This window comes from Kogia breviceps, chromosome 7, assembly GCF_026419965.1.
Source record: "Kogia breviceps isolate mKogBre1 chromosome 7, mKogBre1 haplotype 1, whole genome shotgun sequence".
Lineage (NCBI taxonomy): Eukaryota > Metazoa > Chordata > Mammalia > Artiodactyla > Physeteridae > Kogia > Kogia breviceps.
This window is the reverse complement of record NC_081316.1, coordinates 110,998,208-111,013,383: the sequence shown is the minus strand read 5'-3', so window position 1 is coordinate 111,013,383 and position 15,176 is coordinate 110,998,208. Positions and strand designations below refer to the sequence as shown.

At 42.3% G+C, this 15,176-nt stretch overlaps 1 protein-coding gene across 2 annotated transcripts in view; it reads right to left on the bottom strand.

The window, feature by feature from the left end:
- JHY (junctional cadherin complex regulator) overlaps window positions 1-15,176 on the bottom strand; it is a 67,691-nt gene that overhangs the window by 49,622 nt on the left and 2,893 nt on the right. For both annotated transcript variants that reach the window (XM_067039507.1, XM_059068253.2), the window contains exon 2: window positions 14,600-15,003. In XM_067039507.1, the coding sequence (XP_066895608.1) occupies window positions 14,600-14,913 (314 nt within the window). In that variant the 5' untranslated portion in view covers window positions 14,914-15,003. The remainder of the gene's footprint in view (window positions 1-14,599; window positions 15,004-15,176) is intronic.

Sequence of the window (15,176 nt, the reverse complement as noted above, 5' to 3'; positions counted from 1 at the left end):
TGCACAGCAACAGAGACCCAACGCAGCCAAAAATAAATAAATATATTTTAAAAATTTTTAAAAATAAAGTGTACAATTCAGTGATTTTAAAAAATGGGGGATGGTTAATTTCTATATGCTGGGAAACAAATGTCTATAATGTTAAACCAGTAAATGGCCTTGATGCAAGGAATGCTGTTACTTAAGACACACCGTAAGTTGAATAAGTAACAAGCTGCTGAAGATAAAATGGATTTCACACTTAGCTAGTGATCTACACATTTAGCTGTTTATCTGGGAAGGGAAATGCGACTGTTACCTGAACAACAACTCAGTCTGAGCCTTTCGTGTGAGGAAAGCGAGACTTATCCCAACTGAATGCCTACCTAGGTTCATCCTCCTGTATCAGTGGTTTTTACTTGTGACTTCATTTTGTCTTTGTATATTTTATCAAATGTGCTACAGAAAGATCCCTAACTTTTGGAATCAGATGGTGCCTCTGAAAGCTCTCAGTTTGTACTCTCTTGGTCAAGTCTATGTACACAAAACTCAGTAGACAGGTCAGTGTGAGCTTTAAGCTGTAGAGAGCCCTATCTGAATAAAAGGTTAAGCACAGGGTCCAGCCCGAGGGGAGTGAACTGGTCTGTAATCAGTACATATGACCCCAAATAAAGTCCTCCCTTTTCTCCATGACGATCTCAATTTGTAAAGTACCTCCTAGTCTTAACCAAAAAAGAAAAAAAAAATGCTGATAATATGGCATATTTAATGGCTGCTTTGATCTTCAAAAGCTAAATGGGAGAGAGAGACTTTCCTTCCTTGGTACAGTACATGCAATCCTCTAATCAAAAAGAAAATGTAAATCATCTGGGCTTTTTATGCTATTTGATATTCCCGTTTATAGAGGACATAATTTTATGCTTGGTAAACAAACTAATGGTGCCCCTAATGTTAATTTAGTCTTCTTAATGTGGACCTAGAGTTCTTTGATTTGATGTAAAGCAAAAACTAGAGCAGAAAGCCCCAACTCCTATGTCTTGCCTAATTGTCACTTTGAATTTTTAGTCTTTTTTTTTTTTTTTTTTTTGGCTGCGCTGCGAGGCTTGCGGGGTGGGACCTTAGTTCCCTGATCGGGGATGGAACCCGGGCAGTGAAAGCGCTGAGTCCTAACCGCTGGACTGCCAGGGAATTCCCCTTGCCACTTGGAATTTTTAGTTCGCATATTAAGACGCAAAACTTCTTGGGATAGGCTGCTCTTCCTTTTCCACCAAGGGAAGAAAACTGATATTCTCCTCCAGCAAAGTGCCTGAATGGAGGTGGTCCACGTTTGTCCGGAAATTGACATCAAACCGTGCCGCTCGCCGCTCCCGACACTCCACAGGGCTGCCTGCCTCTGAGGCTTTGCGGAGGTTTCTCCGTGTGATGTCCCCTCACGTGAACTTATAGGAGTTTTTGGCCCTGCCTTTCACTTGGCTCCAAGGGTCACTGGGCATGTAGTGTCCCAGGGGCAGGGAGGGGGCCAGCAGGGCATCATCTAGATTTGGGACTGGACAGACCTGGGCTGAAGTCCTGGGTTCGCCACCCCCTATCTGTGCCTCAGCTGGCAAATCATGTCACCTCCGAGCTGGTTTCTGTCATCTGCAAGGAGGGATCAATTATATTTGTTCTGTTTATTTCTCAAAGTTGCATAAAATCAAAGTGAGGCAATATAGCTTACTTCATGTTCTGTATTTGTGCTTAATTTCACTTTTCACTATGGCCGTATCTTGTGACCTGGTTAAGGTCCTGGGCAGCAGGGATAGAGGGTTATCCTTCCTTCCCTAACCTCTACCCTGTGCTATGGGCAGAAGAGGCAACAAGTGATGCTGCTATCAATAACCGAGCATTAGATATTTATTTTTTAAAAAAACCATCAGCAGTAAATGAGAATCTAAACATGCAGAAAAACTTCCTGCATTGGACCAAATCAGTGAATGATTTTAGGGCTTATCTTGTGCTGCATTAAGTATGAGGTTCAGGGCTTCCCTGGTGGCGCAGTGGTTGAGAATCCGCCTGCCGATGCAGGGGACACGGGTTCGTGCCCTGGTCCGGGAAGATCCCACATGCCGCGGAGCAACTAAGCCCGTGAGCCATGGCTGCTAGGCCTGCGCGTCCGGAGCCTGTGCTCCGCAACGGGAGAGGCCACAGCAGTGAGAGGCCCGCATACCGCAAAAAAAAAAAAAAAAAAAAAAAAGTATGAGGTTCAGCAGTGGTTGTTTAGATGGGGGAGAAAAGATGAAAGTACATCTTCAAGTAAATAAAGATATAAAGATTTTTGGAAATGGAGAAACATGCCATTTCCCGTATCTGTGATATACTGAAAGGAAAAAGTGAGTCTAACTCTCTTCGTTCATTCATTCACTTGATTCGACAGAATTTAACTTTCCTCATGCATTTGCTCGTTCACTGATTCTATATTTATTGAGCACATACTAAGTTAGGGGGATACAGTGGTGAGCCCACAGCCTAGTGGGGGATACAGACCAGGAAATGAGCTATTTGTGATTAGAGGGCTGAAGAGCATGGGGCCATCAGGACTCAGGAGGGACAGCCAATCCCATCCTGGGAGAAAGGGAGGCTTGCTGAAGGAAGTGACGGCTTAGCTGAGACCGAAGCCTAAGAAGGGCAGGAGCATAAGCCAGGCCGAGGAAACAACATGTAAAAAAGGAGTGGAGGGGAGAGAGAACGTGGGGCTTTCAAAGAACAAATTCTACCTGGATAAGACGGAGGGTGGGAGGATTAGAACTCAGGGTTGAGCAGAGGTGAAATCTGGAAGGGCTTGGTAAACTCTGTGAAGGGTTTGGCTTAACTACATTCACCTGAGAGTTTGGATTTATTTAATTAAGTAAAAATCATTTAATTAGAGAGCAAAGATGGTATAGTAAGACAAATACTTTTGGATAGGCAAAGTGATGAGTTTTTGGAAAGGATTATGTACAGAGGCCATACGGTTTTTTGGGGGCAAAGTTTTAGACCAGGTAGCCCTGTCCTCTGCACTATTTAGAGCAGGGGTCCGCAACCTTTAAAAGTAACACACGTTATTGGAGCCCACCGTCTTGCTGCTGTTCTGGGTGGGTTGTAGAGTGCTGGCTTCGGGAAGATGGCGCACACTACTACGTGCTGATCTAGCGAGAGCTTACAGTGAATCTCCAGTTTTCTCCTTATGGCGACCCTATGGGGAGGTGCTATTATTATGCCCATTTAATAGATGAAGAAACAGGCTTGTGTCACTTTTCCAAGGTCACAGAGCTAATACGTGGTGGAGCCAGGATATAGACCCTGGCAGTTGGCCCTGGGATCTGGCTCCTGTCCAGTAACTCGCCCTGTATCACACAGCCAATCCCGGAGGCGGTGGTGAAGCAGGTGTTGTTGCAGGGCCTGCCTTAGGGGGGTTAGTGAATCGGTCGGTCAATCAGTTGGCCAGTCAACAAGTATGTACTGAGTGGCTCCCCAAGTATTAGGCACTGGAGGTGAGTGGTGAGTGAAACAGAAACAGGCGGATGGAACTGGCTGCTGAGTGAGGAAGACAGGCAGACAGATCTTATGCACCAACAGTGATAATCAAGTAATAAACTAGGTGCAGAAAGAAGTACAGAATGTTATGGGCATTTAAACTAGGAGGACAGACCTTGTTTATCAATGAAAATACGTTGACCTCTTATTTCCAGGTCCAGTTGCTAGATGATATCTCAACGTCCATTCCAACTCTCTCGTTCTGTGGTCCTATGATGAACTCACAAGAGTCAATAAGCGAGGGGTGCCCACTCTTTTTTAACAAAGAGGTAGTCTTTGATGATCGAAGGAAATGGAGTCTCTGACTTCCATCTCTGCAGTCATACTAAGAGAATTGGCACTCAGACTGGTCACCGGACTTAACTAGCATTAGTTGATGATGGCATGATGTCCACAGTCAGGGCTCATGGAATAAATGAAATGTTTTGGTTCTAAGAAATGGTACCGTAGAAAGTCAAAGGACAAGGGTCCTAAGATCAGACTGCCTGCGCTCAATTCCTGGTGCCACTAGCTACCGTGGGCGTGTGGGCCAGCACGGTGTACTTCTCCGTGCTTCAGCCTCCTCATCAATAAAATGAGGATAATAATAGTACCTACCTCATAGTCGTTGAGAGTATTAAGCACATTTATATACGTATATATGCTCACCTCCAGTGCCTAGTACTTGGGGAGCCACTCAGTACATACTTGTTGACTGGCCAACTGACTGACCGACCGATTCACTAACCCCCCTAAGGCAGGCCCTGCAACAACACCTGCTTCACCACCGCCTCTGGGATTGCCTGTGTGATACAGGGCGAGTTACTGGACAGGAGCCAGATCCCAGGGCCAACGGCCAGAACTATGTTCTTGGCACGGAGTAAGGAAAGTCCCAGGAAGGGCCGGTCATAAAAGCACATGCCAACGAGCTCCATCACTGGTCTTTGCTCGCTGTGTGTTGTGTTCTGTCACCATGACACAACACTGGTGTGTACTATGCTTCCTCCTGATGGATCTCAAGGGATTCTTCCCTCCCTAGGGCTTAAGTTATTTCCAGGACAAAAAGTTGTCTCGTGATGCACTAAGTGGGACCTTAGTGGCCTGAAAGAATGAACACTTATCTTTAAAAATCCAATATTTTTTACCACGACCTAGGCAGCATGGAGAATCTGTTTGAACTGTAATATAGGAAATGGGATTAAGAAATGTCAGTGTAAAAAAAAAAAAGAAATGTCAGTGTTTCCACATGATGAGATATTTTAAGAACTGCTGAAAGATGATGAGGAAGATAAAACTGGGAGAATTCAATTACTTTAGACCTTCAGAAAGAGCTGTAATTTCTAGCCTCAACAAATTGCCATTCTTAGATGCCCATGGAAGCAATCTCACATGCCCTGGAAAAGACTGATATTTTAAGTGAAACCTAGAAAATACAGAAGGGTTTGAAACAAATCAGACATAATGAGTTGCTCTGGCTGCAAAAGATGTTTTTGAACCAATCGTTTGAAGAGACACTCTAATAATGTGTATTTACAAGATGAGAATCGGAAAATGTGGCTCTTCTAAGAGCTTTAATTACACTGTACCGTGTACACCTGCAATGATTATCTCAAAACATCCCCCTTTCTTCCCCTTTTGATGGAAACCATGTGTTGAGACAAATGGGAGTTTATGTTTTGCAAACTGTCCAGCATGGAAAGCTGTAATACTTCACAGAAACAAATCTAATGGCTGAAATAGAACATGATACTAAAGCACCCCGTTGTTCTGAGCTTGTGTGCGGAGAAGCTCAATTGTGTTGTGTGGCCCAGGTCAACACACTGGAACAAAATGAGTGTGAAGTGCTCCTTCATCAGTAATCTTGTGCACACAAAACACATGCGTCATTTCCTCCCCATTTGATAGGAAGGTTACACAGACAATGAGTACACAATGCTTTTGTTGCTGTTCAGACAACAGATGCCAGGTCTGCCCTTCAGATGCCCAGGTTAGAAATGGATGCAGAGAGGAAGGGGAGGGTGGTCTCATATGCATATGCCATCCTATCTGCTGGCTCTAATGGACCATATTTGAGCATATGACTGTGACAACTTCAGTCCAAATAAAATCAAATCTCCATTTGAGGAACAGCCTCATATTCAGCTTAGTATTCAGTCAAAAAACTACTAAAATTAGAGCATGTTTCTAGTACAATGAACATCCTTTGCACTCACAGTAAAATATTCAATAACTGGCCATTTTGCCTGTCGAGGAGGTGAATAAACGCATTGCTATTAATCATTTAGCAGTTATTTATTTGCCACTTTAAGTAGGCAGTTAAATTGAAACTGCACATGTTATTATTGATTTAGGTTTAATTTAATCCTTTTAAACAGAACAATTATTCCCAATTTATATGCCATTAAATCTTTTATGCATATGAACAGCCAATTAAATTTCTGTTTAAGTGTTTTTTTTTTTTTTTTTTTTAAGTGTAAAGTTTTTAATGCTTCTTTAGGGAGCCATAAAACTGACAATTGTTTCCAAGGATTTCTGAGTTCTGTGCTCATCTTAATCTTTTCATCAACAGCTTTTAAGTAAATAAAATGAAATAAATCCAAAGGATTAAAAAAATCACTTTTGCAAGTATGAAATGAAATGGTTCCACAAGTATACCGAAATGCTTCGGGTAGGCTATTTACAACCCAGAAAATTTCATTTAATGCAGGCATTTATTCTGCTAAAAATATTAAACACCTTAATAGAAGAAAGGGAGTTTAATGAACCGAAGGCCAAAGACTGCCTTTAGAAACACACTCAAGTGAAGGGACTGGATTGTTACCTGGTGAATTTTATTTACTGCAATTATAGAGTTTAGATAATTCCAACTGAAGTCCCTTTTTTTTTTTTTTCTTTTTGACAACAGGTTTATGGCTGCAAAATAACCAGATATTTGCCCCAAGTTCTCATTAGTACCAGTCTTGACTCAAGGACAATCTGAGTGTTAAATGAAAATAAATTATCGTAAGGGGGCGTGTTAGTAATTGCAATGTAAAATTCTAGTACCTCCTTTCTAATTAAGATTATCTTATGTGAAACAAAGGTTGCATCTTCACAAGGGAAATGCTGTATGACACAGAACATATTTAGAAACATAATTCCTCTTGCTCAGTGAGAGCTGGCAGTGCTCAAGCCAGACATTTTCTGTGGAAGGCTTGGATATTCTTTTCATTCTCCAGAAACAATGGCTAAAAGCCAGGGACCCAGATTTACAACATTTCCAGGTGCGTATACTTTCTTTAGATAGAGTCTCTTGTATTTTAAATGACAGATATTTACAGCAACAGAATTGCCAGGTAGCTGTGACTTCATGGGAGAAAGCACTAGACAGGTCTTGATACCGGCCGGGGTCCTGGTCCAGATTTTGCCACTGAGCAGCTGTGTGAACTTGGGTGAATTTGCTACCCACTCCAGGCCTCAGGTTTCTCCTTTTACAATAAGGAATAGGCTGACCTTTAAGAGTCCTAACAGCTCTCAGAATTCACTAATTTTTAAATTGAATTGGGCCTATCATGTGAAACTCAGCAATGTATATAAGTGTTGGGAAAAAAAACATTTATTTTAAATTCAATCCATTAAAAAATTATAGTAACCAAAGATGTCTACATTTCCACATTTGTCAGGGAGTAGAAACAGATGAATACAGTGGAGGTTGTGAATTGAACTATCTCCTTAGTTACTTGGTTACAACCTTTCTTATCCTCTTGATAAACTTGCAGGATTGCAGGTGATGTAAATTTAAATTACACTTTGTGAGGTTTCAAATTCACTATTTATTTACTTATTTTAACACAGTAATGCCTCCCCACTTGGAAATAAGCTAGAAAGGAACTCGTGGTCGTCTCCGAGGGCAATAAAATTCCAGGAGTCACAGTGGCTTTCGCATTTCTGGTGGGGACTGTGTCTCTGACAGACACAATTCACGCCCAGACACACTCCTTACTCCCTCCTCTGCTTGTCTGTCACGATGGCGCCATGCCTGCTCTGAGGAGCACATCAGGGTTTGACTGCTGCACAGTTTGTGAGCAAGTGAGCATAAAACAGCAATGATGGGACTTCCTGGTGGTGCAGTGGTTAAGAATCCGCCTGCCAATGCAGGGGACAAGGGTTCGAGCCCCTGGTCTGGAAAGATTCCACATGCCGCGGAGCAACTAAGCCCGTGCGCCACAATTACTGAGCCTGTGCTCTAGAGCCCGCGAGCCACAGCTACTGAAGCCTGTGCGCCACAACTACTGAGCCTGCACACCTAGAGCCCGTGCCACAGCTACTGAGCCCACGAGCCACAACTGTTGAAGCCTTTGCACCACAACTACTGAGCCTGCGCACCTAGAGCCCCTGCCACAGCTACTGAGCCGGCGTGCCACAACTACTGAGCCCGTGTGCCACAACTACTGAAGCCACCGCAGTGAGAAGCCCGAGCACAGCAACGAAGAGTAGCCCCCGCTCGCCACAACTAGAGAAAGCCCGCGTGCAGCAATGAAGACCCAATGCAGCCAAAAATAAATAAATAAATAAATTTATATTTAAAAAACAGCAATGATAATGCTACGACAAGTCACTTCTCTGCTATGATTATACCCATGTGATCAGAAATAAATAACCAAAACGCTAACAGCTATCCCCAAATACTGTGTGAACCCCCTAGAATTCAGTATATAGTAGAATGTGTTTGAAAGAGGTTGGCCAACCAATGGCCTTAAATTGAAAATCTACCTAATCAAGACAGTATAAATCAACATGGATGAATGCTGCTAGAAACTAACAGGAATGAGAGTTGACTCCTGGAACCTCTCAGAATGTTCTTGGTTATACTAGAATATTAGATCTCGCCTCAAGTGTCACATTTACTCTCCCAACCAGAGCAAAAAACAAACAAACAAACAAAACTCTACAACACTTACGAGAGGAAGTAATCTCCCCTCAGCTTAAATATATCCAATGTGTCCTACAAAACAGTCTGGGAAATTGGAGGGGGAAATTAAAATACTGAGTTTTAGTTTTTACTAAGTCTCCCTTTACCCACTTTCTGTTTTTGCTTATCCCATACTGCTACTGAAGTCCTAGAAATCATCATTCAGTATTTCACTTGATTCTTGTATTATTAATCGGAAACAACATACAGTGGTCCCTTGGTATCTGCGAGCGATTGGGTCCAGGACACGCAGGGGATACCAAATTCCACAGATGCTCAAGTCCCAGAGCCGGCCCTCTGTATCCACGGTTCCACATCTGCTAATTCAACCAATTGTGGATTTTGTAATACTGCAGTACTGTTTATTGAAAAAAATCCTTATATGAGTGAACCCGCTCAGTTCAAATCCATTTTGTTCAAGAGTCAACTATATATGAAAGTGTTTGAGAGGAAAAATTATATACCACCATGAAAATGCAGATTATTATTCCTGAGTCCTTTTCTTACCTTCAGACAATTCTGAAATTCAGTTCAACTAAGAATACCTTACTGTGCCTATCTCACCCAGTAATTTCTGGTACACGGTGGTTTATGAGGCAGAATGTGGGATCTTTTGTGAAGGCTACACTTCCCAGGTAATGAGAGAGATCTCAATGAATGAAAACATTCTGTTTCCCAGGAGAGCTGCTGAGGAATATAGGCTCTATGACCTTACTGCCCAAAGTAAAATGCCATTAATATTTATAGTATTCTGAGGCCACAGGATCCTTTATAAATTTGTATTACTTTACTAAAATTTATAATTTTACATGCATATTTAATCTGGCCTCAGTTTAGTCCATATTGAAGTCGTGACACCTTTAATTTGTGCTAGAGAGCAAAACGGAATCCTTTACCAGATCAGCCCTTGATCACCTATCTAGATACTTATAATTAGAGGATCAGACTTTGATGTTAAAAGAGAGTTCATTCAGTTAAATTTCTGGTTCTGCCACTTAGTAGCTACGTACACCTACGCAACTTTCAGAGCCTTGGTTCCTTATCTGCAAAATGGGGATAATAATGCTGATATCCAAGAGCCTCTTGTAAGGATAAATGAGATAGTATATATCAAGCAAATAGTCCTACAAATGGTAGCTAATTATATTGAAGTATTTTTGTAAATAAGACCTTATCAAACACATATACTAGTTACTGTACTGCTGCTTTCTGATTTTTTTTTTTTTTTTAACATATGAGGTTTCAGAAGGCCCCAGAGCTGAAGAGGTTATTTCTAATGCTCTAGGAATTACATTGATCTCTTTCTTCTGAGTGCCAAGTGTCATGGGGCTAGTTCTGGAGTGGGGTTTAAGGATTATCATATGAAGATCCTCTTTCCACTCTTGATTCATTCACTGCAGTCAATGCTGCTCCAATTTCCATTAAGTAAAAGGTTTTCTCTAATCCATATACATCGAACTGTGGCTTGACTTTGCTGAGGGACAAGGGAGTAATTGCTTTGAGGAGGTTCTAGTAACATCAAAACACAAGAGTAGGGCTCAAGTGATTTTGTCCGGCAGCTTTTAAAACGGTTGCCCATAAAAGCAAGAAGAAAGAGATTTTCTTCCCTTTTAAGGCAAGGCTTTGACTAATTATTTTGAACTACAATTCCCAGAATGCCATCTACCTGACAGAAAGGAAAGCCTTGAATTTCATACTGAGAGCCTGAGATCAATTTGTCTATTTCATGGCTAGTAAACTACTCAGATCCAAGTAACAATATACCTAAGAAACGTTTCCAAGACTAAAGTGAGGCAGAGAAAGGGGCCAGTAACAAAACACTCACCTGAAGGATATTTTTGAGGCATTACTTGGCTAAATGCTTCAGTTCAGCTTTCCTTTGTAGTACAGAGCTGGTCCTGTAAATGTTCAATGTATGAAACACTGTACGGCCAAACAATTACTAGGGCCGTAACCCATCCTAATCCTGGGGATTATAGTCTATCATTAAGGATTTCCAAGGCAAATCTGTCCAAAGAAAAGACCATTATTTAAGGATCTCTGAATCAGAAGACCAAGGCCCTAATGATGCTTTTGACTTTCTAAGTATGGTTTTTTATTTTGAAATATATTGAGTGGTATTTACATTGTCCTTGGGTAGAAAGCAAGGTTAAAGTCAGGTCTCTGAGCCCCACTCAAAGAGGAAAGACTCAACATTGGGGAAATGAGGTCACGTAATGGATCCTTGCCTTGGTTTCTTCATCATAAAAGTACAGACAAGAATACCTATCCACCACAAAAGATATTTCTTTTCTGATGCCCCTCCCAACCCCGTAGTAAACAAAAGTACCATTTATTACCCAGGAGACTATGACTCTCTTAGATCAGAGCTACAATACAAACATGGTTTAAAGGTCCCCAGCCTTTTTGGCACCAGGGACAGGTTTTTCCTTGGACGGGGGTGGGGGTTGGGGAGAGGGTGTGGTTCAGGCGGTAATGTGAGTGCTGGGGAGTGATGGGGGCCAGCAGGTGAAGCTTCATTCCCTGGCCCGCCGCTCACCTCCTGCTGTGCGGCCCGGGGGGGGGGGGGTGTTGGGGACCCCTGGTTTAAGGCGTAGAGTCAGACTGCAGGAGTTCTCTGTTCCACCACTCACCCGGTGGAATAAATGGGTATAACGTAACTGGTTTCTTTAAGCCTCATTTGCAGTCTTCAAGATGGGGGCATTACAGTGTCCACCTGTTGGGGCTGCCATAAGGATTAAATGAGATGATCCATGTAAAGCGTTTGGCACAGGGATAGGCTCGGGACAAGCGTTCTATAAATGCTATTGTTGTTAGAACCTTAAAGTAATCTGTGCCTTTTCTTGTTCCTTCCAACCCCAGTTCTAAACTGTCACCAAGTCCTATCAATTCTTTATAAACATAAAGAATTACCTGTGAAGTAATTAATTCATAAATTACCTATGAAGGAAATGAATAAAAGATTGCTACAAAGGATATACACTCATATAAGAGTGTATGTGGGTTGGGACTTCCCTGGCGGTCCAGTGGTTAGGACTCTGTGCTTCCACGGCGGGGGGGCGAGGGTTTGATCCCTGGTCAGGGAACTAAGATCCCCCATAACATGTTGCGCAGCCAAAAAAAAAAAAAAAAGAGTATGTATTGATGTATTGAGAGGAAGACAGGGACGGATTTGAGAAGGGGAACCCGGAAACTCTCTGTAGCATTTTATGTTTTAAAAAATATATCTGTAACAAACATGGCAATAAGGGTGAGATGGTATTTTTCTCTGTACTTTTCTGTAGGTTAGAATTTTTTCTTGATTAAAAAACTCGGGGAATTTCCTGGTGGTCCAGTGCTTAGGACTTGGCGCTTTCATGCTTTCACTGCTGTGGCTTGGGTTCAATCCCTGCTCGGGGAACTAAGATCCTGCAAGCCGCACGGCTCAGCCAAAATACATAAATAAAATAAATAAAGTATCTTTAAAACACCTCAACATCAATAACAAAGCACTCTGATGTTGGGTGACTTCATCTTCCTAATCTGTAAAATGGGAATAGCAGCACTTTCTCGCAGGATTACAATGAAGAATCGAGGGAAATTCTTCAAAAGAGATGGCCTTTCAAAAGAGACGTCATTACTGTTATTGTTGTCATAGTAATTATTACCACCTGGTAGTCTCTTTGTCCACTGTGTTTTTACCCTCTAATTCATAATGCACCAGCTTGCAGAATAATCTTCCTTGAACACTGCTGCATCTCACTGCCCTCCCCAAGAACCTGCATTTTCTCCTCTGGCTGTGCCCAACCCAGTCCAGTCAGGGGCGGCTGGCTGGTTAAAGCCTTCCTAAGCCCCTCTTTCACCCCCCAGCTCTATGGCTGCACCTCAGTTATAGCATTTATCACTTGTACAGTGGACATGAGAAGAGCGTGTTCCTAAGTCCAATTTGTTCCTAAGTCCAACAAAGTTAGCCTAGGTGCCCAACTAACACAATCGGCTGTAGAGTGCTGTACTGTAATAGGGTTATAATACATTTGCATCCTGGAAAGTTCGCAACTTGAAGGTTCGTATGTAGGGGATTTACTGTACTGTACTGTGAGATCCCCTAAGAAGCAAGTGAGCTCTATTCAACTTGACATTTCCAGTGAAAGAGAGAAAGAGGGAAAGACGAAAGGAAGAAAAAGACTCAGGGCTGGGCTCTCATTCTGGCTCCTGCACGAGTCTTCGCTGCAACTGCATTCTTGGGACACGTCATTTGAGTTCTGTGTTCCACGTCCTACCCGCGGCGTGGGCTGGGGGCACTCCACGGCAGTCCCTGTCAGCAGGCCCCTCCTCTGTCTACTTTCCCTACACGCAGAACAAATCCTCTGCCATCAACTGGGGCTCAGTGTGTCACACACATTCATTCTAATTCTATTCTATTTTTCCCCAAATCTTACCTAGTCTCCAAAACCCTGCCTGCCCAAGTTCTAGGCCTTCCAATAAACTTTCCTCAATTTACTTTAACCCTAATTAAAAAAACATCTAACACATATAGAACTTATAGTCACTGTTTGAAGCACCTTATATATATATACACACATACATAGACTTATTTTAGCCTCACGGTAACTCTGTGAGGTAACTATTATTACTATCCCATTTTTACTGAGGAGGAACTGAGGCACAGAGAGTTTAATCGGGCTTGGCCAAGGTCACACAGCTAGTCAGTGGCAGAGTCTGAACCCACGTGGTCTGCTTCAGATGCTCTGTACTTTACCACCATTCTAAGACTCCTGTCTAATCAATAGCTTTTAACTTCAGCACTCTAGCATATCACTTATATTTTCATTACAACTTAGTAATATTATACTCATTTAAATCCTCTTAGATGTTTTGGTGGCTTCTAGCCTAAAGTTAATACCCCATAAGTACTGATTATCAGAAATTAAATCTTTATGTGATTTTTATGAGCCCGGGAAGGTAGACCTCTCCTAGCTCAGGTAGGCTTCTACCGCCAGCACGTACTTTACTGACAGTGATGGCAATCCTGTGAGAGAAGCAGGCTGGCTCATTTGACAGATGAGAAAGAGTGAGCCTCAAAAGACTGAAGGGACTTATTTCAAATTATACACTAAACCGCCGTGCCTGGACCAACTCAAGACCACCTGGCTCCAAGTCATGGCATTTTGCTAGACCAGGCTTTCGGGGATTTCTCCAAGGTGAGGTCACAGCAGTGGAGACACTTGGAATATGGACAGGAAATAAGGAGCATAAGAAAGGCAAATGCCCTTATTATTAATAACTATTCTCGTCTTAAGCGTTTTTTTTTCTGTTTGTTTGTTTTTATAAAGTTATTTATTTTATTTTATTTATTTTTGGCTGTGTTGGGTCTTCGTTGCTGTGCACGGGCTTTCTCTGGTTGCGGCGAGCAGGGGCTACTCTTTGTTGCGGTGCGCGGGCTTCTCATGGTGGTGGCTTCTAAGTGCGCGGGCTCAACAGTTGTGGCTCGTGGGCTCTAGAGCGCGGGCTCAGAAGTTGTGGTGCCACGGGCTTAGTCGCTCTGCGGTATGTGGGATCCTCCCGGACCAGGGCTAGAACCCGTGTCCCCTGCATGGGCAGGCGGATTCTTAACCACTGCGCCACCAGGGAAGCCCTATGCGTTTTTTTAAAAAATAGAAATGAATGTGACAAAAATCTTGGCTCCAAGCTGTCCTTAGCTGCCTGGAGACCTGCCTCACACGCTACAGAGGTGCTCATTACAACAGCGTCACAGACTGAGAAGTTAAACTTATGGTTATCAAAGGGGAAAGGTTGGGGAGAGGGATAAATTAGGAGTTTGGGATTAACATGTACACACTACTATGTATAAAACAGATAATCAACAAGGACCTACTGTACAGGGAACGCTACTCAATATTCTGTAATAACCTATATGAGAAAAGAATCTGAAAAAGAACAGATATATGTATATGTATAACTGAATCACTTTGTTGTACACCTGAAAATAACACAACATTGTAAATCAACTATACTGCAATATAAAATAAAAATTAAAAACAAAAAACAAAAAAACGAAAACCAAGAGCCTGTCCTGACTTTCCACTTGGGACAGTACCAGTAATTATGTAACAATGCATTTTGGAACCCACTGTTTTCTTACACAAGCCAATTCCTTACCTATTACTCGCACCAGCATCTTGGGTATGGAGGCTTCTCTGAGCTGCTTTTCTGCTTGCTTCCTCTTCCGTCTCACTCAGGTTCTCCTCCTCTAAGCTGTCAGGCTCCATGTCGTTGTCCTGAATTCGGTCTTCAAGTTTAGACTGGGACTTGATCTCCTGAGTGAGGCTTTCTGAATCAGATTGCAAGGAGTCTTTTGAAATCAAATGTAAGTCTCCTTTCTTAAAAGGTGGCTCTGTGGACTGGACCTTTACGTGGGTGTGGTGAACAGGAGACTGAGTAGAGAGCTTGGGAATTAATTTGCTACGAATCATCTTGAGAAAATACAAAAATGAACAGGGATGCTCCTGTGGATGGCAGCAGCTGGCTGAATATTTAAAGTCGTGGTTCGCAAAAGAAGTTGCCTAAAAAAATTATATTTATGTTACTCTGTGACTACTGAAATCTCTTTAATTCCAATGTTAATCAAAAAATTAAATAAGAGAACCCTGTTATTACCTGCAGGCTTTTGTATGCCCCCTTTTGTGTGTATGAGAAGGGTCTATTGGAAAAACTATTATGTTTTTCTCTCTACAGA